Source organism: Conger conger, chromosome 3, assembly GCF_963514075.1.
Source record: "Conger conger chromosome 3, fConCon1.1, whole genome shotgun sequence".
Lineage (NCBI taxonomy): Eukaryota > Metazoa > Chordata > Actinopteri > Anguilliformes > Congridae > Conger > Conger conger.
Window position 1 is genome coordinate 28792094 of NC_083762.1, and position 22018 is coordinate 28814111.

At 42.4% G+C, this 22018-nt stretch overlaps 1 protein-coding gene across 2 annotated transcripts in view; it reads right to left on the minus strand.

Moving 5' to 3' along the window:
* Nucleotides 1-22018, minus strand: part of LOC133123903 (FERM, ARHGEF and pleckstrin domain-containing protein 1-like) — an 84177-nt gene that overhangs the window by 52662 nt on the left and 9497 nt on the right. For both annotated transcript variants that reach the window (XM_061234612.1, XM_061234611.1), the window contains exon 2: nt 21448-21640. In XM_061234612.1, coding sequence (XP_061090596.1) covers nt 21448-21618 — 171 coding nt within the window. In that variant the 5' untranslated portion in view covers nt 21619-21640. The remainder of the gene's footprint in view (nt 1-21447; nt 21641-22018) is intronic.

A 22018-nucleotide genomic window follows, 5' to 3' on the forward strand; every position in this document is an offset into this window, starting at 1 on the left:
GCGTAGTACGGCCTCAATGACCCTTAGCCAATTATTTTTTATGTTTGTTTCCAAGTGCAAACCAGAATTTAGTTTTATTGTCACGCTATTCACATTACCTAAATTCAATCTTCTAGGACTGTGACTAAACTGCATTGCCCCATCAGGCAAGGCCAATGGTCTTTACTTTGTAGGCATAAACACTGAATCACCTGACCTAAAAGAACATGCCGGAACCCATTATCATCAGTTATGCTTGACATGAATGCAGACAAGCTGCACTTTCCTTTGGTGGGGAGAAAATCTCATGAAATCTGTTATAGAAACAAACACAGAATTTTTTTGGGGCGAATTCAATAAGCAGTCATCTCTACTTTGAAGAGCTAATTTATGGTCATTTGGGAAAGTTCTAATTTGAGAGGCACTGAGAAGGTGTGTGATGGAAACTAATTTGACAGATTGTGAACCTTCAGCCTCTTGGCTATTGCTGGGTAAATTTAGTAAAGACATGTGGCATGGATTATGCGATAATGGCCTCGTTAAGAGTGAAAAGCTCAGGGGGGAAACTCTGAGAACTGTGTGGACTGGAGACGGAGAGAGGAGCAGTCACTTAGGAACGAGGCCCGGCGACCATGTACTGAAATGGCCCTCAGAGACAGATGGCTGCTCTACGGTGTACCCAGGGCCTGCTCAGAGTTAGGGAAAACACCCTGGGCATGGAATAACATTCAGAAAACTCTCCATCTTAATAACCTTGTAACTTTAGGCAAGTTCAATAAATGAACTGAAGAATACAGTTGCTTTTTCTGAGCTGGATCTACTGGATGATTTATATCAAGGGACTAATGTAAAAAAAGTAAAAAGTAAAAAAAAATAGATGAATTTAGAAAAAACTGGATTTCAACCACAGTAATGAGTGACTTTCGGAGTCAGTTCCCCGCAGGGTGAGCTGACCCCTACATAAGCATGTCTGGCAGGACAGACGGTGCAGTCACGACCCTCTGTGGTAGCGGATATGAATGGAGCAGCCACACCGGCGAGAATCCTGTTTCCATGGGAACAGCTTCACCGCAGAGGTGGTGAACCCCGCGAGCACCGAGAAACGGTCAAACCCACACAGGCCCAGCGTACGGCCATGCTCACTGTAATGCAAATGCATTTATTTTATCACCCTCAAGTGAATGTGCAGTGCATTATACATGAGCCTTGTTCTGAGAATGAAGAGTGGTGGAAATGGCATCAAACCCTAAGTTACAATGCATGGGTAACCAGTGGAAAAATGTGCCATTGGTTAGTGAGTTTATGGTCTCTTCTGAAATGTGTTATTTACAGTAGTCCCGTTAGTAAGCTATGTTCATTTATGTGGCCCTTGTGACACTGTTTTACTCACCATCCGCTACGTTTTACCGCCTCGTTGAGAGCTATCATTCTGGTTTAAAGCACGACTGGATCATTACACTGAGATGTATGGGGCCTGCCATTCATGAAATGCTAGCGCTGAGCAGATCAGCCGAGAGACTGATATCCACGATGAGAAGAGGGAGAAGAATGAGCGCACAGAATCCCAGCCTACCCACATAAGTTAGGATGCAGACATTGATGTACCAAGACAGACTGATAAAAATGTGCCTAGAAATCAATATTCTCGGCCTGGGACCTCTGCAATCCTTCAGAAATGAAGGCAACGTCTACATGGACAGGGAAAGGAGTCTAGCTGAAGCATTTGCAGAAACGGGGGTTACGCTCGGGAATCAGTCACAGAGCTGCCTACACACAAACGATAAGCTTCAAAGAACAGTGAAAAGGAATGAATATGACTCATCAGTGACAAGACAACAGAAACCGTAATTCCACCACAACACAGACAACATCTACATACTAATAAGTATGTAAATACATAGGTACACATACATTAGGTGGAACTTTCACCTAATAAGTGTTCAGAGATTACCTTAAGCAGTAGGTGTTTGATGATGACATCAAACTGGGAAGGCCTTGAAAACTGTTATCGGCCCATTACAAGGGAAATTGCTCCTCACTCATCGGTCATCACATTCGCAGTCAGTTCACATTCTAAACAGTGCAGGGAATCAAAAGGCCTCTTTCAGCACTCAAAGGCATATTTTCCTTCTTCTACGGCCCCCTACATGACAGACGAGACAGACATACCCCCCCACACACACACTGTATTCAGCGCACTCAGCAGTGGTTCACCAGCCTGGCCCACCCCACCGTGTCCACGTGTTTCGAGACCTGCAGGCTCAATTAAGCCTGTATTGGAGTGGAGAGTAGAAAGCAGTAGAAAGCAGGGGCCCTGGGAGAGATTAACAACCATTTCACATTTCTCGTCATTGACGAGGGGCATGGGAAATGTGGGGGGGGGGTTAAAGATAGACAAAGACATACAAAACTATGACTGAGAAGGCACTGCTCTTTGAGTGGTGGCCTACGCACTGAACCACAGCTTTAATGGAAAGTTACTCCTCTTATTTCCCGTAATAAAAACCAATGTATCCACCACAAGGGAGGAATAGCAAAAAAATTGCAAATTAAGGGCGACCAAGGAAGAACATGACAGCACATTTGAAGGGATTATGTAGCTCTCCAGAATTCCACATTGGTAGAAAATAATCAAGCACAGACACAAACGAGGAACCTTTGAGGCACCTCTCCTCCTGGAAAAAAATTATTGACTTCATATTGTGACCACAATTGTACCATTGTATTTACATTGAAAATGAGTCTGAATTACCTATACTGGAGCCAACCGCAGTGGCGCTAGTGAGCACCGTCAGTCTCCATGACCAGTAAATGAGCCAAAAAAAAGAAAGAAGCGGTTTTGGCCGCTTGAGTAAACCAAGGGAGTTTACTCCCCCCATGAAAAACAATGCCTCCCTTTATCCAAACTGGGTCAATCAAGCCTGCGAGGAGACAAAGGGTTCAACGTCTAAGCACTGTGAGCCAAGCTCCTCAGCCCAGGCGATGATAACACATCTGGACCCTGCCCATGGCTGACAGTGGAGCCAAATTTTGGTTTTTACCCCTGCAGGGCAGAAACACACTGCAGTGGTGCATGAACACCTGCTCAGGACCAACCCCCCATTAAAGAAGGGGGGAGAAGCTGGAGGCCAGAACGGCAGGAAGGCCAGCGCGACGACCAGGGGACGTCAACCGGAGACACGTCACTATGGCAACCCCCCGACAGGGACTGGCAGCCTGGAATCGCGTATGGCCTACTCCCAAAATGGACGCGCAGAGATTAGCCGGCAACTGCACATGCACGAATGTGAGCGCACACATGACACATGAATGCACACACACTCAGGCGGGCGTGCACTCGAATACGCACAAATGCAGGGCCTACTTCAGAAGACCATGGCAAAGTGCACCTCGTAAGGATAATTAAATGAGCAGTGAGAAAACCAGATATTAATCAGTGTGAAGGGTGCCGAAGGAATGATAGGAGGCAGGATGTGGGAACGCTGTCAAATTCATTCATGAGCAGACTGCTCTCCTAGCAGAGACTAATCAAGGATGCGGAACATCGCTTGGGGTGTGAATAAGCAGTGCGCTTCAATTGTTTGATTTTCTTCGAGCTTAAACAACGATGACAGGGTTATCCCTGTGCACGAGTGCAGAAATTAACTCCAATACAGTCAGGACATTATAGCAGCTGTCTCCCTGTTCCACATGACTCAATACAAATATTAAATATTTGTCTCTCTTATAGTAACCGACTTAAGTCCAACTTAACCTCAGCCACCAAATTAATCACACACAGCGGGACCAAATAACAAACCCTACTGACAAGTGTGAAGACAGACGTGGTTATGATACATGCTGATGTTTCAAACCTGGGAAAATCCCAGGCACCAGATGTGTCACACTCCACGCCTCGCGCAAAACCACGAGCCCGTCTGCATCTCATCAGCTGCTTTCAGTCCGTAGCCTTCCAAAAAAATTCAGACAAGGGCAAGTGAGTACACCTGTCATTAACTAGCATTTACTTGGAGTCTACTGTAAACGTGCATAGCTTGACCAGGAAACCAGGGTTGAAATGGACACAGGTTGCAATGGATTTTTCCGCTCCTAAAATTTGCATCTGGAGTTTAGACCCCTCCCCCTCCTTCAACTGTGATGATGGCCTTTAATCCTCCAGTGCATCTGAAGTTGAGGTTTGCTAAAGGAATGCCGGTTACACACTATCACAGCTGGGTCTTTTGGTTTGCTTATGCTTGGTCTTGGTTACCACTACTGAGCATGTCAAATAAATATCCTTTAAACAAGTTTTAAAATGCACTGAAAATCACACTGCAGTCCATTCCCAGGAAATAATATTGCTATTAACAGCAAAGGCAATTCACTTTAATCCTGTATGTGAAAACATTAAAAAAGGGGAATTAACAAACAAAGGAAATAGATAGAGAACAAGATTCAATGAGGAAACACATCATGACTTTCTGGCTGCATATGATCTGACAGCAGCTATTTTTACAAATATAAACCCGGGGGGTTTTGTGTGTGTGTGTGTGTGTGTGTGTGTGTGGGCGGGGAGATGGTTAATCATCATTTGAAAAGTACAAATGATGTACAGATTAAATATAGCCACCCCTGTGGGTGGGCAGCTGGGATAGGAGGGTGATGTAGACACATCAGCAGGGGTACAGCTCAGACTGCCACTGACCCACGAGGCCTTTAGTGATCCACCTTCCCACAATTCAACAGCCATTTAAGCCAAATCCCCTCTTGGCTCACTCTCTTCATCACTGCTGCCAAACCACCAGGCCTTATTCATCCTTCACACTCTGATAGTCTAGGGGACGATACACAATCTATGAATATTTTCTCTAACCTACTTAACAGTAACATCAAAAAGCTGGCTCCAGCATTTGAGAAAACAGCAAATTGAGCCATCACTATTCATTTATAATGCGTGGCTTAACCTATAAATGAACAAAACTTGGTAGAGAACCCAGTGCAGTGTTTCAAACCTCATTGTACAAAACGAGGCTATTATCAGCACAAAGCCCAACGCTCTCCTACATACTGAGTACAACAAGGAAACTGCATGAAACAAGCGGTCATGTGGTTTACTGCTGGCCAGGAGGCCAGGTAGAGTTCACGGTCCATGCTTCAGTGTGGTGTGTCCCTGAGAGTATGTATACTATGAGTCTGCTGTTAATGATCACTACACTTGCATGCCATACACAACAGCCAGCCAGGAGCACAACAGTGTAACCTAGCAACCAGCCAGGTAAAGAGAGGGAAGGGAAGTACAGGTTTGCCAGAGAAGTGTCCATTTTGAAGAGTCAGTGGGATCACTGGAGCAGTTGCAAGCACAACCATTTCACACTGAAGAAAAGCCAGCATGACTTGACATTGAACCATGATGACAGAAATATCTTTGGTCATAAAACATTCTTCACATGTAGTTACGGGAACAGAGATTACTCGAGAAAATCTATAACATATGTGCGACTTGAAATTGCACTTATTAATCAGCAGAGCTGGGACAAATATCAAGCGACATTAATTGAATTTCTTCGGGCTTACAGGACCCTGTACTGTTGTAGCAGTTTCTAAAAATATTTCTCCTTGACACACATTTGAGAAAGCCTCTCCTCTAAATCATTTCACTTGTCCAAAGCTCTTCTCCACTCAGGAGACAGGTATTCGCTGGCATCATTTCTGATTTAGTGTGGCACATTCATAACTGACACCAGAATGACAGTTGGCCTCTGACCACAGGTATCCCCTGTAATTTATCCACTCCACTACAATGGGAGCCAGAGGAGCTTAATTGCATTTTCAGATCATTTTAATGATTCCCGAGAACAGGCCTTCCTGTGTCCTTTTTGGAGGCGGACCGGACTGTGTGACCTCTCTCAGCCTGGGGGCGGTCCCATTACTGCTTTGAGGCTTTCCCACGGCTGATCGGGCACCAGGCACCAAGGAGAGATCTCTTCTGTCTTACCTCAGAGATGACCTGACCTGGTTCCACTCTGACTGGGGACCTCCTTACATTTTATCATTACAGTAGTGCGGAGGGACCTGGTAGGGCCGCAGTTCTTTTCCATTTCAATGACTGGCAAAGGATGAGCGAGCAAGCTGGCCCTTACTGAGCTCAGCACAACAGCCTGGAAGACCATCCACAGGAGGCTGGGTGGTCTCGGCCACAGGCGTGCTCCTGGTTACTTACCCTGCTGAGTCCATTAACTACAGCCAGGAAGTCTAAATAACTGCCGTTTCATTCCCCTCAATCTCCTGCCTCTCAATCTTTTGCGTGAATTATTTTTGTTATACATATGAACGATTTCCCCTACGACTTCCATCATTATCTTTTGAACTCGTGTGTTTCACCGGGCAGTTTTGTATTGACACACACAGCATGAAGAAGGAGGAATACATTTAACCTGGATTAGTGCTCTGGCAAATCTTAAGCACAGTTAACATTTTTAGACACTTTTTTTTAAGATGGTGGAGTTGAGATGGAAAGCATTCACAGGCATAAAGTAATTACTAATTCTCGCCTTTGCACCCAGCCTCCATTTCCACTAGACATCATTAATTAATCACAAATTTACATTTGAAGAAAGACTCAAAAACCAGGAAATAAAATTGATCAGCCCTAACGCTAACATTAGCCTGCTCTCTACCGAGGTGCATCACCACAGAAATATCATCAATTGAAAAGAAAGTGGGTTTGCACTTCAGGGCAACAAATGATTCTGCATTGAAGAAAATAAATACTGAAATGAAATAATGAAATTTTTAAAGCTTTATAGCCCTTTTTTTTGAGTGCAAACCAATTTCTTTACAATTGAGATTTGTTAAGAAACAGAGATATGGAGGTTCAAAATTCGCTGTTGTACATGGGAGAGCTGACCAACACAAACAGGCACTGAGTGTAATGAAGCCCTCTATTAACTGTGCAAATTCATTGCCTCCTGCCTTTATGCAGGTCGGTGCATCTCTAACAGCTGCAGTTACAATGATGAAATAATTCTAAAGCCTGACTTTCTGCTTAATGATTTTTTTGCATTTGAGAATAGACTTGAATTTTTTAAACAAGGCTGAAAGTAGGTATGCTCTGAAGAGACTTGAAAATCTTTTCTGACATTTCACTTCCTACCTGAAAATCAAGACATTTGACTGTCGAGTTCCGGACTGCAGACTGTATTGAGAATGATATCTGTCATAAGTTGAAAAAGCATTAATATAATAACAATAATAAGGTACAGCATTTATATAGCAGCTGTCATCTCATGATCGCAGTGCTGTAAGAGTATGGTGTAAGCATAGAGGATACACCTTTACTGCTTCATGGTGAAAGAGGGAAACTAAACCAGCACTCATGTGTAGCACCCACCTTGATTATGGGTGAAAAGACCAGGCTGCCCACAACTCCCACCCCAGCACCACTGCCTACCACACTTTCATTAATCAAGCCAAGCCAAATTCATCCATATTACAATAACTGCATCGTCCAGCTAGCTGACTGAATCGCTTCAGTGACCTTTTGCTGTGACTAATGGCAAAATATTTCTTGCAGGGTTTTTAAAGAACAATAAATTTGAAGAATTAATCTGCATTTGTGTACAGCAAATGCTGTTCCAGATCTCAAAGCAAAAGATCACAACCGCATATATAAGCACATCATACCAAAATGAATCCTTGGTTTAATTAAATAAAAAAATAAGTGCACTCATTCATCATGTATTATTATTTGTTTTTTTATTATTATTTAATATTTTCTTTTCCTGGACAAACCAATTTCAATGGCTGTGATTCATTGCTAAAGCAAGGGCAAATATTCCAGAAGATTAAAAGGGTAGAAATTTATTAGCAAGAACAAACACAACACAAGTAAAAGACAGCAGTTAGGTTGATTCATCTGGGGAAGGTGAACGTTAAGGTCAATCCCTTTGGTAAAATAAACAGCCTTGTGGCCCCCTGGAGCAGCACTATCAGCCTAAGCCCATTGCCCCTTGACCCCTACACCGGGCCTGCTTACAGCCAATGGCATAGTTGCCTCTCACATACGACCAAACCCACACAGCTAATATTACTCAATCTCACCAACACCTCAAGGTTACTTCAAGAGTCACTCCACTTGCATAGTTCATTAAGAACATTACAGTGAGCAAATTATGCAAAGAAAATGGATGCAATTTTGAATAACTGGAAGTAAGACCAATGAACACACACTGATTCGGTCAATAATATGGACAAATACTGGTATGTACATACAACTGGTCTCTTCTCACTAATCCAAAAATATTTGCCCCATTTGGAGCAGAGGGCAGGGGACACACGGAGATTGCGGCTGCTCACGGGATTATCTTCTGACTACAGAAGCCCCAATTCGTCTCCACATGATTAGTACACTCATGAAACATGCTTAACGGTTCATGTATTATGGCTTTAGCCAGCTTTCACTGTATTACCACCGGCATAATTTCAGCTCAGCCGTGGTTTTGATACCAACGTTGAGGAGAGCGTTAGAGATAAGCCGAGATTTACAGCTAGGATCAGGCTGAAAACACGCTGCACCACAGACCGCAGAAACAAGGGCTGCCCCCAGCAGAGCAAGCCACTGCGGATCGATGCCACACTGGAGCCAAGAGCCCAGGCAATCTCCCACTTTTATTATTTATGGAGTTTTCACAATAGAATGTAGGAATTAATGGAATCGTCCATTAAAATGTCATTAAGGTGTCTAACAGATGCGTTATTAGTCCGGCAAAATCCACATCTGCTTTGGCGCCCCATATCCCCTCCACACACACATACACACTCTCTTTGGGGGGGCTGGGGTTTGTGTGGAGTGAAGCGGTGGAGGGGGTCTAACGGTAGAGATGCATTAGTCATGTCAGAGCGCGCTCCCAGAAGGCCCTGCACACTCGCGCTCCGTGCCCTTTCCCAGGAGGGCGGCAACTGACCCCTGTCCAATAAACTAGCAGCTCCTTCCTGCTCCCCACCTCTCCCATGGAGCACGGAGCTCCAGAGAGGGTATAAAAACAGCCCAGTGAAGGAGAGAGAGGCTGTCGCAGCTTCCCGTCACAGACCTCTGTATTTTTAGAGCAGGGAATTTGGCAGACTTTGCCTGAAACTCGGTCCTAACGGAGAATGTGGGTGAGCCGGCAGCATCTTCCAGGCTCCCTGATTGCCTGCCACTGACCTCCCTGGTGTTCCTGCATGCAGTCGCGCTAGCATGGCTAACATTGCACTGGTTATACAGTTTGGATAATATACAGGGTTCAGGAATGTATAGTGTAGCTGTATAATGTTAAGAAGATTATATGTCCAGTTAGTGAGATAAGGGTATGCGATATGACAGGAGACAGTAGCTATATGGCTTTTCAGAAAAGAGGAGATAAATATCAGAATAGCAGTTTACTTCCCGTTCCTCTATATCCTTGAGAAACATTTTCTTTGTTTGGGCATGAATTTTCATCATTAACAGTCATCTCCTTTATTTTCTTGTAGCAAAACTGGTGCAAAGATAAAATATTAATGAGGAAAAATGGAGGTCAAAACACTCTAATGGCATGGCTAATACAGTTTACACAAAAAATGTAATCCACATTTTAATATGCACATTGCAAATGAGCCAGCCAATTCATTTTAATTACACAAAATAACCAATTCAAGCCTACAGAATCAGGAGCTGCATTTCCACCACCCCCTATATGAGGCCTGGTTGCTAGGATACCACAGTCATACATACTGTATAGACAGAGATTAAAAAGCAAAATGGAGCCACATGCAGGAAGGGCACAGACTGTGACTATCATTGCGGGCCAAAGCCTAATCCATTTGTAAAAGCCTCCCTTGCCCTTGCTATAGGACTGCTAATGGTCGGAGCTCCAGTCACATGGAGGAACCAGCCATTTCAATGAAACATTTCAGTGAGATTTAAGATGGGGGGGGGGGGGTTGGGGTAATAACAGTGAAAGGTTTGGCTGCATCTGGTTCCACTGATCTGTATCCAAGGACAAATGACAGCGGTGTGCAGCCACACCCACAGGCGGCTGTCACCACCCGCCCCACGCACCAACCTCCCCCCTCCCATCCTCACCCCGTCTGTCTCATCCTCCCGCACAAGCAGAAGACCTGAGGAACAGCTGCTCCACTCCATCACTACCCTTTGTGAAGCGAGAGAATTCCAGCACCAAACATACACACGGCACAATTATGCCGCAAAGAGCCTTCAAGCAAATATAAACCTGGCAGGGACAGGACAAAAATTAAAGTCAAGTTGAGCCTTAAGAAACTGTACGTTATGCAGAATGACACCCCGGCACATCTTGTCTGAGTAATAAAAGATAGTGACGTCTGTAAGTATTTGGACATCAACATAATTTTAAAGGGCTGTAATTTTCTACACAGTTCACTCAATATGGATGCACATACCCTCATATTAAAGCTGACAGCCTGCACTTTAATTTGTAGGGTATATGGAGTGAATCATGTACAGCCATTTAAAATTGTGTCACTGTCCAAATGCTTAAATCTTGGATATCCTCTGAGAGAATCGGTATCTGCAGCACTGCCGAGATGTGTGCTGAGGAATTGATCATGCTGAATGATGGGCTCAGGCAGTGTCCCGTTCCAGAAGGCAAGGCTGCTGCCTCTGACAGTGAAGACTCCGTATGACAGGGCACATCTAAAGCCCTGCATTACACGAGTGTGCAAGCCTATCACCCATCTCCGACACCAGTACAAGAAGAAAATGTCTCATTTTACATTTGTAGCCTTTCCACACATTCATTAATTTTCCACTTTCTTAACTATGTTCTCCCACTTTCCACACCAATCTAAAATGGCCGATTACAGCTATATTACACCACACCATTACTTCAGCGTCATGCGCTGCTTTGGAAGCATAAGCCTCCTCTGAAATGCAGACAGGCAGCTGAACGTTTCTCCACAACCCAAAAAACCACCAGCTGAGCTGCTGCAGCTACTGTGCCCAGGGCCTGTATGGCAGACACAGCTGGCAGAAGCAGACTGGCTGCACCGTATCGACCAGGGAAGCCCTCTCGAAACCCTCTCTCCTTGGCCACCTCTATGGCCAGTTACACCTTGCATGCAGAATACATTCCCTACTCCCATACATAGTTTGACATCTCTGCCTTGACTGCCTTTCATACCTTTGGCAAGACATGTTAGAAAAGACGATAAAAGCAGAGATGTGTGCGGCAATACAGACATATTCTGACCATTTCTTGAACTTGGAAGATTTTATTCCCAGCTCCACATAAAAAGACTAAACTAAAATAGTCTAAATGCTGACCTTCAAGTACACATTTCCTTAAGGCCACAATCAGCACTGGAACAAAGTCCCACGATTCTCCCGTTTCTGAGCCAAAAGCATGGGAAGATTCAGCTGCAACTTATGAGCACATAATATCAGTTCAATTCACTTCAATTTTATTTGTTTTGTGGCTTTTACAGAAGATTTCCAGAAAGACGCTTTACAGTAAGAATAACAGAAGGGGCCAAAGAAAGGGCAAACATCAGGCCTGCACCCCCAAAATAGAAAGTAAAGCACCCAAATAATTCCCTGATGGAAAGAAATCTCTAGAACAACCCGAGAGGAAGCCCGTCCACTGCTGGCCGGCAAGTTATGAGAGCATCTTTCTGACAGAAGTGTGATTTGGAGCAGTGAGACTGCTGCAGGGAAGGGCTGGTGAACCTGCTGCCTTAATCACCTCCGACTCGAGTCAGCTTTCACTGTGTAGCTGGGGAGGAGAGCAGCTGGAGGAGAAACCATGTTGTGACCCACAGAAGCACAATCTATACAGGGCTGTCAGATAAGAATGGCATCTCTTATAAAAGTGGATGAACAGCCCACCACTAAATATACACATGTATACTAACCCAAGACGAAGGATATTCTAAACAATATATGTATTATGTGTATTAATTTATCCATTATTTATTCTGAAATAAAATTACATAAAATACAGAACAGCAAGAGAAAAAAACAAAACACATTTTTCATATTACAAGGAAATGGCAATTAGAATCAAGATGTGAATAATGATAAAAGTTTTGACTAAACTTCTGAAGATCAAAGAGTTTTGTTTATGTCAGCAGTGTAATTAAATGAAATATTGAGAACAGAATTAGGCCAAAGAGTAGCAGTGTTAGCAGTGCTAATCTATTGCCTGTACTGCTAGTTGGCACTTCATGTACTGCACCTGGGTGGGACTATGGATCGGGAGTCCAGCCCATCTGTAATGCATTACAGAATTTAAGACCATGAGAGGGATGAGAAAATGCCAAAATGGAGGCTTTTCAAAGCACACACATGACCCAAATGAAAGAAAGGTATTAAGATTCACACACCGTGAACATCCATGCAGATGGCCAAATGGAAGATACCAGAAGATACCAAAACAATTGCAGGGAAGCCGGGTTATGAGACAGAGAACTGCCCTTCATTAGCTATTCCACAGGAGAGACAGAAAGTCTTACGTTTACAGCCTGACTCGGAATGCAAGCTGAGAACAACAGGCTTCATTTCAGACAGAGGGAGGCTGTTGCTCTTAAAAAAAGGTCTACGTTTTATGTGGGAGGAAAGCACTCCCGTTTCGCTCGCAAAACACAGCGGCAGGCTGCCGAGACAGCAGGTTCATTCTTCACGTGCGCGTTGGGGTAATGAGTGCTGGGACACGCACGGCGAGGTGGGGGACTGTTCATCTCACCGCACACAAGCCTCTTTCATTCAGGCCACGTTTAATTGCTTTCCTCCACATTCCACCGATGTCAGAACGAAGGGCCTAAAAAAAACAAATTCACAAAAAGAATAAAGGGCTCCGAGTGCCTATAAACGCCTATAGTCCATTTTAGAAAACAAAATAATAGTGCCTGCTTTGAGGTAGGTCAACAAAGAAAAGAAAAACATAAGTTCTCTATACATTTTCTCCTTGTGAGGAGAATAACGGCAACAGACTGGTGTACTCGGAAAACCAGTATGCAATTGCCCGTAGACTGAGGAATCTGCAACCACTTTCAGTAAAATTGAATCTCTCCCAGGGTTAATAAGTCTTCAGATTAAAAAGGGAATTTTATCACCTCAATTTCAGTTTTATGACGATTCTAACAGCAAGGATCATTTGAGTGCCAGGTAAACAGAGCACAGGTGATCAATGACAGATTTAACAAAGACAATGCACTTCAGTGATAAGAAAAAAAAAAAGAAAAGAGAAATTGGTTAGTGATAAGACTTAGGTCCTCAGTGAAGAAAAATTCTGTGTAACCAATTAAAGATTCAAATGTGCATCAACTATGATTAATCAATTATTTAACTTCCAAAGTAGTGGGCTAATTAACTTGATTAGAAATGTATTCTGCACATTCCTCTCCAAGGCGTACAGGGAAAGCCTGGCTGCGGCTGTGGGGCTGCCGTGTACGGTTTATGAAGAAATGGAAGAGTGGAAACAAAGTAGCCTTAATGGGAAAACGGGACGGCTTGATTGCACAGGAAAAAGCCAGAGGGTTTATTTTAATGAGATCTTAAGACTCAGATGCATTCCACAGAGAAGGTTCAGCCTCAAATAAAAACACCGCGTCTATAGCCACTGAAAAACAATAAGGTGTCTTAAAGTAAGGCAGTATCAAGCTATTCACTGGCACACGATAACATGATTTTTTTAAATGAACAAAATTCCACAGAAAATCCCTGTACACCAACTTCATAATTACCATAATACAGATAAAGTAGTGTGGCGTTCAAATCAATGTGGAACACCCATAATACACATTATTATTGAAAATGCGGGCAACACCCTATCCTCCAGTACACACTGTTCTGAGATGAAAGCCTCCCCAACACAGCACCAGGTCACTCAGGTGCATTTCACACACACAGTCCTCCCTTTTCCACCAGAAAATGAAATGAGCCGATTCAGGTTCAGTAACAGGCAGGACAATAAGGTGGAGGAGGAGGAGTACTGTCGCTGCAATTAAAACTGGTAGGCTGCTGTTCCATACTGGAGGAGGTTTTCCACTCTGAATGCCATTATGCTGCTCAGTAAGAAAACACAACTAACCTTTTTGTGCTAGGTGACTGCTTGCACCTTGTAAACCCTTCAGAGGTGAAACACAGCCATTTTGAAATGAAACAATGAACTTTAACTGAAATTAAATTTTTGAAACAATGTACATCCAAGAAGATGCCAATTATGACTGGTCATAAGGGATAGTATCTTAAAACTAATACAACCTGATTACATGCACATTTACAGGATCTAGGTGGCAACCTGCAAAGCTCCACATGTACCCCACATCCTTTGACACACCCCCTGAAGATCACATACCAAGATTAACCAGTCATTTGAATACTTGTTATTTTCAGCTGTAATTACAGTAAGCCAAAATAGCAAAAGGCAATTTGTCAAAATTACTCTAGGGCAGAGAAATGACTGGGTCTGTTCCCATCAGGGGCTATTTCCTTTCTCCCCACATTTCGAGAGAAGAAACCCTAACATGCTAAAACACATCATATCAATTAACCCATTTAAAAATGTTGATATTGCCAACAAACAAGTTTAGAGTGCTAAAGCTAAAACACACCGTACCGAGTTAGTCTCACCTGAAGAGAGTCACACCATGAAAATATTTACTGTAGGAAAAAAGATTTCTGGGGAAAATAGGACTACAAAATAAGTATTTTAAGCTACTGTGCTTAGAAAACCCTCAATACATTTTCTGCATGTTTTTTGTGTCATTATTTGATACAGGCAACTATTAAATGAGCAAAGATTTTCTATGTTTCAGAGACTAGCTTTCAAAGGCCATTTTTGTCAGTACAACTGACATGTTCTTTAAACTGTGGTTACTGTCAAATGCACCCTTTCTGTTCATGTTAGCAGTAGCTCGCTAAGGTAATTATAGTACCCTGCTAATCATTGCAGGGCTATCAGTGTCTGCCTAAGAGTGTAATATGCACTACTAGTGAATAGTTCTGTATGGATGCGTACATCAACGAAAATTCAAAAGAAGATAAATAAGTGTATGAAACAGTACTCATGGCAACAATGATTCATATCGACAACTGAATAAGTTTTGTTGAGCTATCCCTCCATTTGAAGTAATTTAAGTTCACCCACCAAAAGTTTCATAAAGTTTCATCTCAGGAAAGTTTTTAATTAAAGAGAAAAAAGCTTTTCCTTTTGGGAATCTGGAACTGCAGTGCAGCAGATCTCTGCCTCTCCCATCTCTTTTGTGAGCTTTGTATGTACCCTTTCTGTACAGCAATAAGCACAGAGATGAATACATTACAATAGTTCTTGTTTGAAGCCTACAGGGCATATCCTTCAAGATTAAATTTTTACTCCACCCAGCTACAAGATTTCCCATATTAGGTGTCAGGCATCATAGCGAAGAAAGAGGGTAATTATTTGCCTCAAAGTGCTCTCAAATGTCAGCCAGAATGAAGAGCACAACCACCGAGGAACAATGAGAAATGTCTGGGAATTATGGAGACCTCGACTCTATTCAGCAAGATACAGCACGCTATAGGGTTCCTGAACAGTGTCCAATTCCGAAGTTTATAGCCAGATAGAGGGAGATATATTCTCCTCTGGAACACAAAAGAAAGGGTTGAGTTGGCCAAAGAGTCTGATACCAGTGGAGTGGTACCAAATAACATACACACCCAACTCCAGGTAGCCCCCTGGCCATGGGTCCTCTGCATGTTCAAAGACACATTCGATCACACTACATGTAGCGGGGTGAGCTTGGCTAGTTCGCTAGTAAAATCACGGTGAAATACAGAGAAGGCTTGTAGCACATTACCATGAGAATGATCCCTGATGACATAACCCTCAAATTCAAAATAATTTGCAATTTTGCCTTTAGCTCACTGGTAACACGTTTGTCTATCAAATCTTTGGATGAGTGAGAAGCTTGGGATCAAATCCCACCTCGAACCCGGGCAAATCTCAAACTTGTTACCTACACACCTGGAAAGCAGCCGAAGTGAACAATGACATATAAACCACAAACCATTCTTGGTCTAGTTCTTACAAGCAAGCAAAGTATTGGGGTGCTTTCACACCTAGTTGGTGAATATACGTGCAGTTCAATTTGTTTGATGGTATATATGAGACCTCGGGCAGTGACATAATGGCATTAGGGTGGAGAATTAATTTAACATAGATCATGACAGAGGATGATCTGGAACCATCTATAAATTAAGTCTGAACATTGTGGGACAACAAATTAGTTGTTTTTTTGTATGATAAAATGTGTATGAAATCGATGCATCCAATTTCAATTGAAGAAGAAATGGAAGCAAAGCACGGAAGTGACATATGGTCACCTATGTGCCTTTGCTTCAACAGTCTCCTCCTGTCCAGATGTTGTTCTTAAGAATGGGCAGTATTTTCAACATTTCAGACTGTTAAACTTTTTTGGCAGTTAATATTTCAATCTATTGAAACTGTTGGCTTTAAAGTTGATGCTTTGATTTATTACAAGTGAATATCCTTAAATGTCACAAAATAACATGGGATCACACTAAATGCCAACGGTTACAGTGGATGCGGTGTGCAGTGCCAAACCCACAATGTTTTAAGAGGTTTATTGTATATGAAATGGAATGAAAAGAACCATATGTACAATTCTGCAGGACAATTTATTTTCCCTGAGGGTAATTAAGGGATTTACACAATATAAATCCTGGTATTTGTGGCTGGGAGTTGTATTTTGCCTTTAATTATAAAATATCTGGTTGCCTCCAATACAAAAAAACTGATTGAAGGAATAGTCTGTACTAAAACAAAGTCTATACTAAATTAATTCCTCTGAAAACAATAATAGTTTCTCTCCAACTCATTCTGAAGGCAAATGGTTGTTCTTCGTTCATTGACTTTTTGAAAGTAGTACAAAATACAAAAAAGTTGGCCTTTTCTGTGTCTTTTGTAAACTGCTGCAATTCACAGTAACTCCTCAAAGGGAATAGTCTTTAGAACCTCCAGAGGAAACTGACTGCATGAACACAGCTTAGGCCTTCGAAATTGGGTGTCTGCCAATTCTGCTTAATTGAAGACGAAGTCTTCCTCACTGACTCACTCGTGCTATCAGTTGTCTTCTTAAATCCTCTTTATACAGCCTTTCCTTAAACATTCCTCAGCCTTTATCTTTCTGAATATTTTGGTGTTATTGCCCTCTCTCTTCCCAGCACTGGCCCTCAGAATGATGTCAGACAAATCCCAGTGAGAATGTTGATGTTTCTATCCTCGTTTTTCCTTGTTAAATAGATTCCACTGGTCAACCCTTGCCTTTTAGATCCTGGCTAACTGCAATGAAAAATCTAAAGACCCAAATCAAACAGGTTCTTTCATGCAGGCTGAAACCAATTCTGAGGCGAGTTTGCTTTCACTACTCCACATTCTTCAAAAGAAGCTCCGTCTTTTCATTCTGGTTCTACAAAATACAGGTCTGTTTAACGGGGCACCACTTTGAGCTGATGGGGCTTTACCATAGTTTTGATCAGTCTCCATCACCTGTAAGCTTCCAACCCTAGTAGAGGAGGTACAGTAGAGAAATCCCTTGTCACTTTAATTTTCATTCTTGTCTTCCAACACAACAGTATCAATCTTGGCCTTCACTTAACATTATGTTATGTCAGTTGGTTGGATATTTTCCAGGAGTTTGGAAAGAGTCAGAGGAGAGCCACACAAACACACAGAAAGGTGGCTGAATTTGAAAGAATTCTGCTAAATTACCAAAATTACCAGAGTTTTATCGGTTCAATAAATAACCCTACACTGGTTAATGATGTGCAATGAGACGCTGTCATCCCAACCATCTGAAACCCTCCGATCACTGGGCAACAACAGCCACTTGTGCATCTCCCTGCCAGTCACAGTCAGTACAGGTATGGTCAAGATTCAGTACCCGCTAGTGGGGCCCATCCAGGTACTAGAACAGAGCCCCAACACGATTACCACCTAGCAGCCTCACACCATGCTGATGAAAAACTCTGGCTTGTTGTAAGATGTAAAGAAGGTTAACCATGTAAAGAAGGTTATAGACTGATAGGACACAGGTTGGAAAGCCCCCTCATGGATTTAACGACACATTGACATATCTTTAACAATTGACATATCTTAAAAGCATCTTGTACTAGTTTTTAGCAATACAATACTAAAGTAAAACAAAGCAAAAGTAAAAATGTACAGCACAAGCAGTCCACAAAAGCCTTGGTGAACTAGTACAAAGCAGGAGGGAACTTGACTACTGGCAGTGAAAAACTAAAATATTCCAAAGTTACCACATTCTCCTCCCATATACATTTCAGTAAATGGGAACACAATCCAGTCTAGGTTACAGAGGCAGGTGTTATGAGGGCTTGCTTGACCTACCTGAGCCTGCTTTCTGAATGAGCCTCATGTAGTCCTTTCACAGCCGTCCAAACAGAGCTGAGATTGTTCAGTTACTTTCAGATCAGCCTTGAAGCCCAGGTGGCTCTTTACGAACTGAGAAAAGACCGTTTTGTGCACGGTCTTACACAGTCATACAGCAGTTCTGAATTCTCCCAAGGTAGCGATCGAAAAACATTTTGCCTCAGAACTGGACATGCTCGGCTTGTCATCAGCCGCCTACAATTCCCAATACCCCTCCATCTTTCACAAAGTAATCATCCCCAAAGTGTTTATAACTTGCCAACAGTCTCAGTGTTTTCAAACAGAAAAATTCAAATATAGGCCTTTGTGACTGTGAAAAGAGCTGTAGGGCCTGTACAGGAGTCAAATTCTCCTGCATAATCGTCTGCCTCCCAAAAGGAAGCAATTAAAATTCCGATCACTTAGTCATTTTAATGAAATTTTCAAAAAACAAAATGCCTGAACTTTGAAAGTTTTTGAAAATAAGCAAAACATGTTTAAAAACTAAACATTGCATTTCAATTATATAATATTCATGCTACGTTGGTGAATCGTTAAAGAAAATCATTTGGCCCTCTCTACCAAGCCTGGGGAACAGAGCACAACAGGACAGCTGTCATGGTAACCCTTTACGATCTTACCCAATGTCCACAATCCCATGTGGATATCCCACCAGCTACCAGTGCAGCTGCTTAAAAGAGAATAGCAAGTACGGACACAGTCACCTACAGTCACAAAGACACCATCTGGACTGAGGTCAAGATGAAGGCTAGCTGCTCCTTGCTACGCAGTCTGCTCTCACACCGACCCCCATCAACGGCCAGTGCCATATGGGCCCGCTCTGTGAGATCCCTCACTGCTAATCGACTGACAGCAGATGAAGCACTGACTTCAGCAGCGGGGACATTGCAGAGGAGAGACCTGGAGTGCCCTGCAAGCTAGTTAGCATAGCGGATATTCTTTACCTGCAACCGGGTGATTACAGGAGCATGTGGTAATGAACCAAGACAACAGAAACTGGTCTATCAAGCGCCCTGTGCAAATGCGTAAAACTCGCATTTTAACTATGGAAGCATATGTAGAAGCATTTGTAGGACTTGAACATTATATGTTAAGTTTGGTAAATACGGGAATATTTTGAGCCAAACAAGTTTCATTCAAGATGAAACACCCAAACCGCAAATGTATAAATGTCAAAAGGCATTAGGTATGTAGTTAGGTATGTTTTATACTCCATTTACTTAAATCACGCTTAAATTAATTGAACATCAAACACATATTTCCACTGTTAATCAGCTCTGGCCTAATCTAAAAAGATGAAACAAGCACATTTTAATCTATAAATGCCTATGATTTTTGTGACAGAAAATGCCTCTGAAGTGTTATTTCTAAATGCAGGGTCCCAAAGGAGGAAAGGACAGGTTCACTGACTGGTTCAGGTTAGTGATTCCACACAAATGGCTTTTGTGCAAATACATTGTGGGAGACAGCCATATCACTGTGTGGGTAATATTACGAGTTAAAAACCTCTGGAAACCAGAAGCCAGTCCATTTCGCACATAAAAATGAAGGCGCACCTCCAATTGGGAGAACCTTACTAAACCAAGAAAGGTTAAAAACTGTATATACCTTGTTAAACCATTAAGCATTACTGGCTAGACCGGCATTAATGATTAACACAACACCTGGATGTTCATTAACACCTATTAACAACTATAAACCTTATCTGGTTCACACTGGTCATTCATTTATACTATGGAAAACAAGTGTCATAAACTGAGCACGTGCATTGGAAATACTGGAGCTTTAAATGGAATGCGCAGTAACTTTGCACAGTTTCCCCATAAATATCTCAAAAATATGTCTTCCTACATGATACTCAAACCATTTATGCACAAACTATATTTAGTTTATGAGCTACTTAGAGGAATATATGATGGAGGATTGGGGAAAACAGCAGCTCCTCTCTATAAAAGTACCCTCCCTAGTTTAGATGCCAGCAAGAATCCAACAAAAAGGAAATTGTCTTCCAGACTAGACGGGAAATAAAATGAAATGTACAGAATTCAAGGCAAGATATAATTATTGACAAATTTAGACTAATCATTCTGTAGAGCCATTCATGCAGTGATAATCTTGAAGTTTAATTCAGTTTCCATAACAACCAGTTACCCATAAAAATAGACTGATGTCCACATAATATTCCCTCCTTAAAGAACGGCTTTCAGGGGAAAATAAATACACCCAGTAGGATAGCCCATATCATTAGCAAAGCAAATATAACAGTTAAAAAAAGAAAACTCATTTAATATAAGCTCTCCAAGACTCTCTTGGGTTTATATAAGGAAAGGAAACACAGAAACAGTATTTAGCTCAAAAAGATTTTTTGTATTTTTCTCATGCCTACATGCATATTTCATGTGCCATTTAGTATAATGGTAAATATATCAATATTAGTTTGTGGTCCCATTGTTTATGACCTACTTAGTTCTACTTTAAAAATTGTTCAAACTGTTCATAAATTAGGTGAAAAATGGCAAGCCATCAAAGATTTATATCCCATTACAATAAGAGTATTAGGAGATACACATATCTATGAATGTATCTCTAAATATTTCAGTCAGACAACTATGTAATTTGCATGTAAATGACATGTACAGCTACTTGCTCTGATGATACCACCTAATCTTGCATGATCATGACATCCCCTTTGTGCTAGAAAATGTACAAAAACCCTTGCGTGTAGGTCTCTACTGTAGGGAGGAGCCACAGCCAAATATTAATTTTGAGGACGAGCAGTGTGGTGAGATATTGGGGCACACTCGGGCGCCACCTTTACATTGTTCTCCAGAGCACTAAATCAGGAAGTTACTGTCAGAAAATTTAAAGTATGACGTCTTTTGTGAGCCAATTCTGTTCTCTATTCTCATGCCTTGATGACAAGGTTCTTGTCTTCGAGCTGGCAACAATACATTTCCTAGAAACACTAAAGGACCTATACATGAAAGACCATTTTGAAAATGCGATTCCAGACAGACCTTCGAGAGAACGGAGCGAGACTCACCGAAACGTCGAAGACCTCCTCGGCATCGTCCAGCATGCGGACCTTGAGGGAGATGTGTCGGCCGGCGGGCATGGCGGGAGGCCTGTGTCCGGGCTCCAGGGTGCTGATCCCCAGGCTCTCCTGAGCGCCCAGCCTTTGTCCCGCTCTCGGTCTCGGCTCCGGATCCACCATGGTCCCTCCCGCAGGCTAGCTCCTGGCAGGACGGAGACGGGACACCATACGCTGACATTTACACCAACACGGTGTACGACAACTTCAGATTAAATCTCATCATCTTGAAGAGGAGCACATCTATTGTATCTGGGAACAATATTGAAAAAGATGCCATCTTATATCAAACCCAATAAGTACAGCGCAGAAAGGGTTCAGACACAAATTGTTAAATCTTTTCCTCATTTCTTACTTTAATCGATGTTTGAGAAACAGAGATTTGTATTAAAAAAGGGTAGCACACAGCCAATGGCCTATTTACCACTGACTGCTGCTGGGAATTTAAGAATCTAAACCAAAAAGGGCCAGGCCACGTTTAGAAGACAATTAGGACACGGTGAAAGCAAGGCGAGGGCATCTA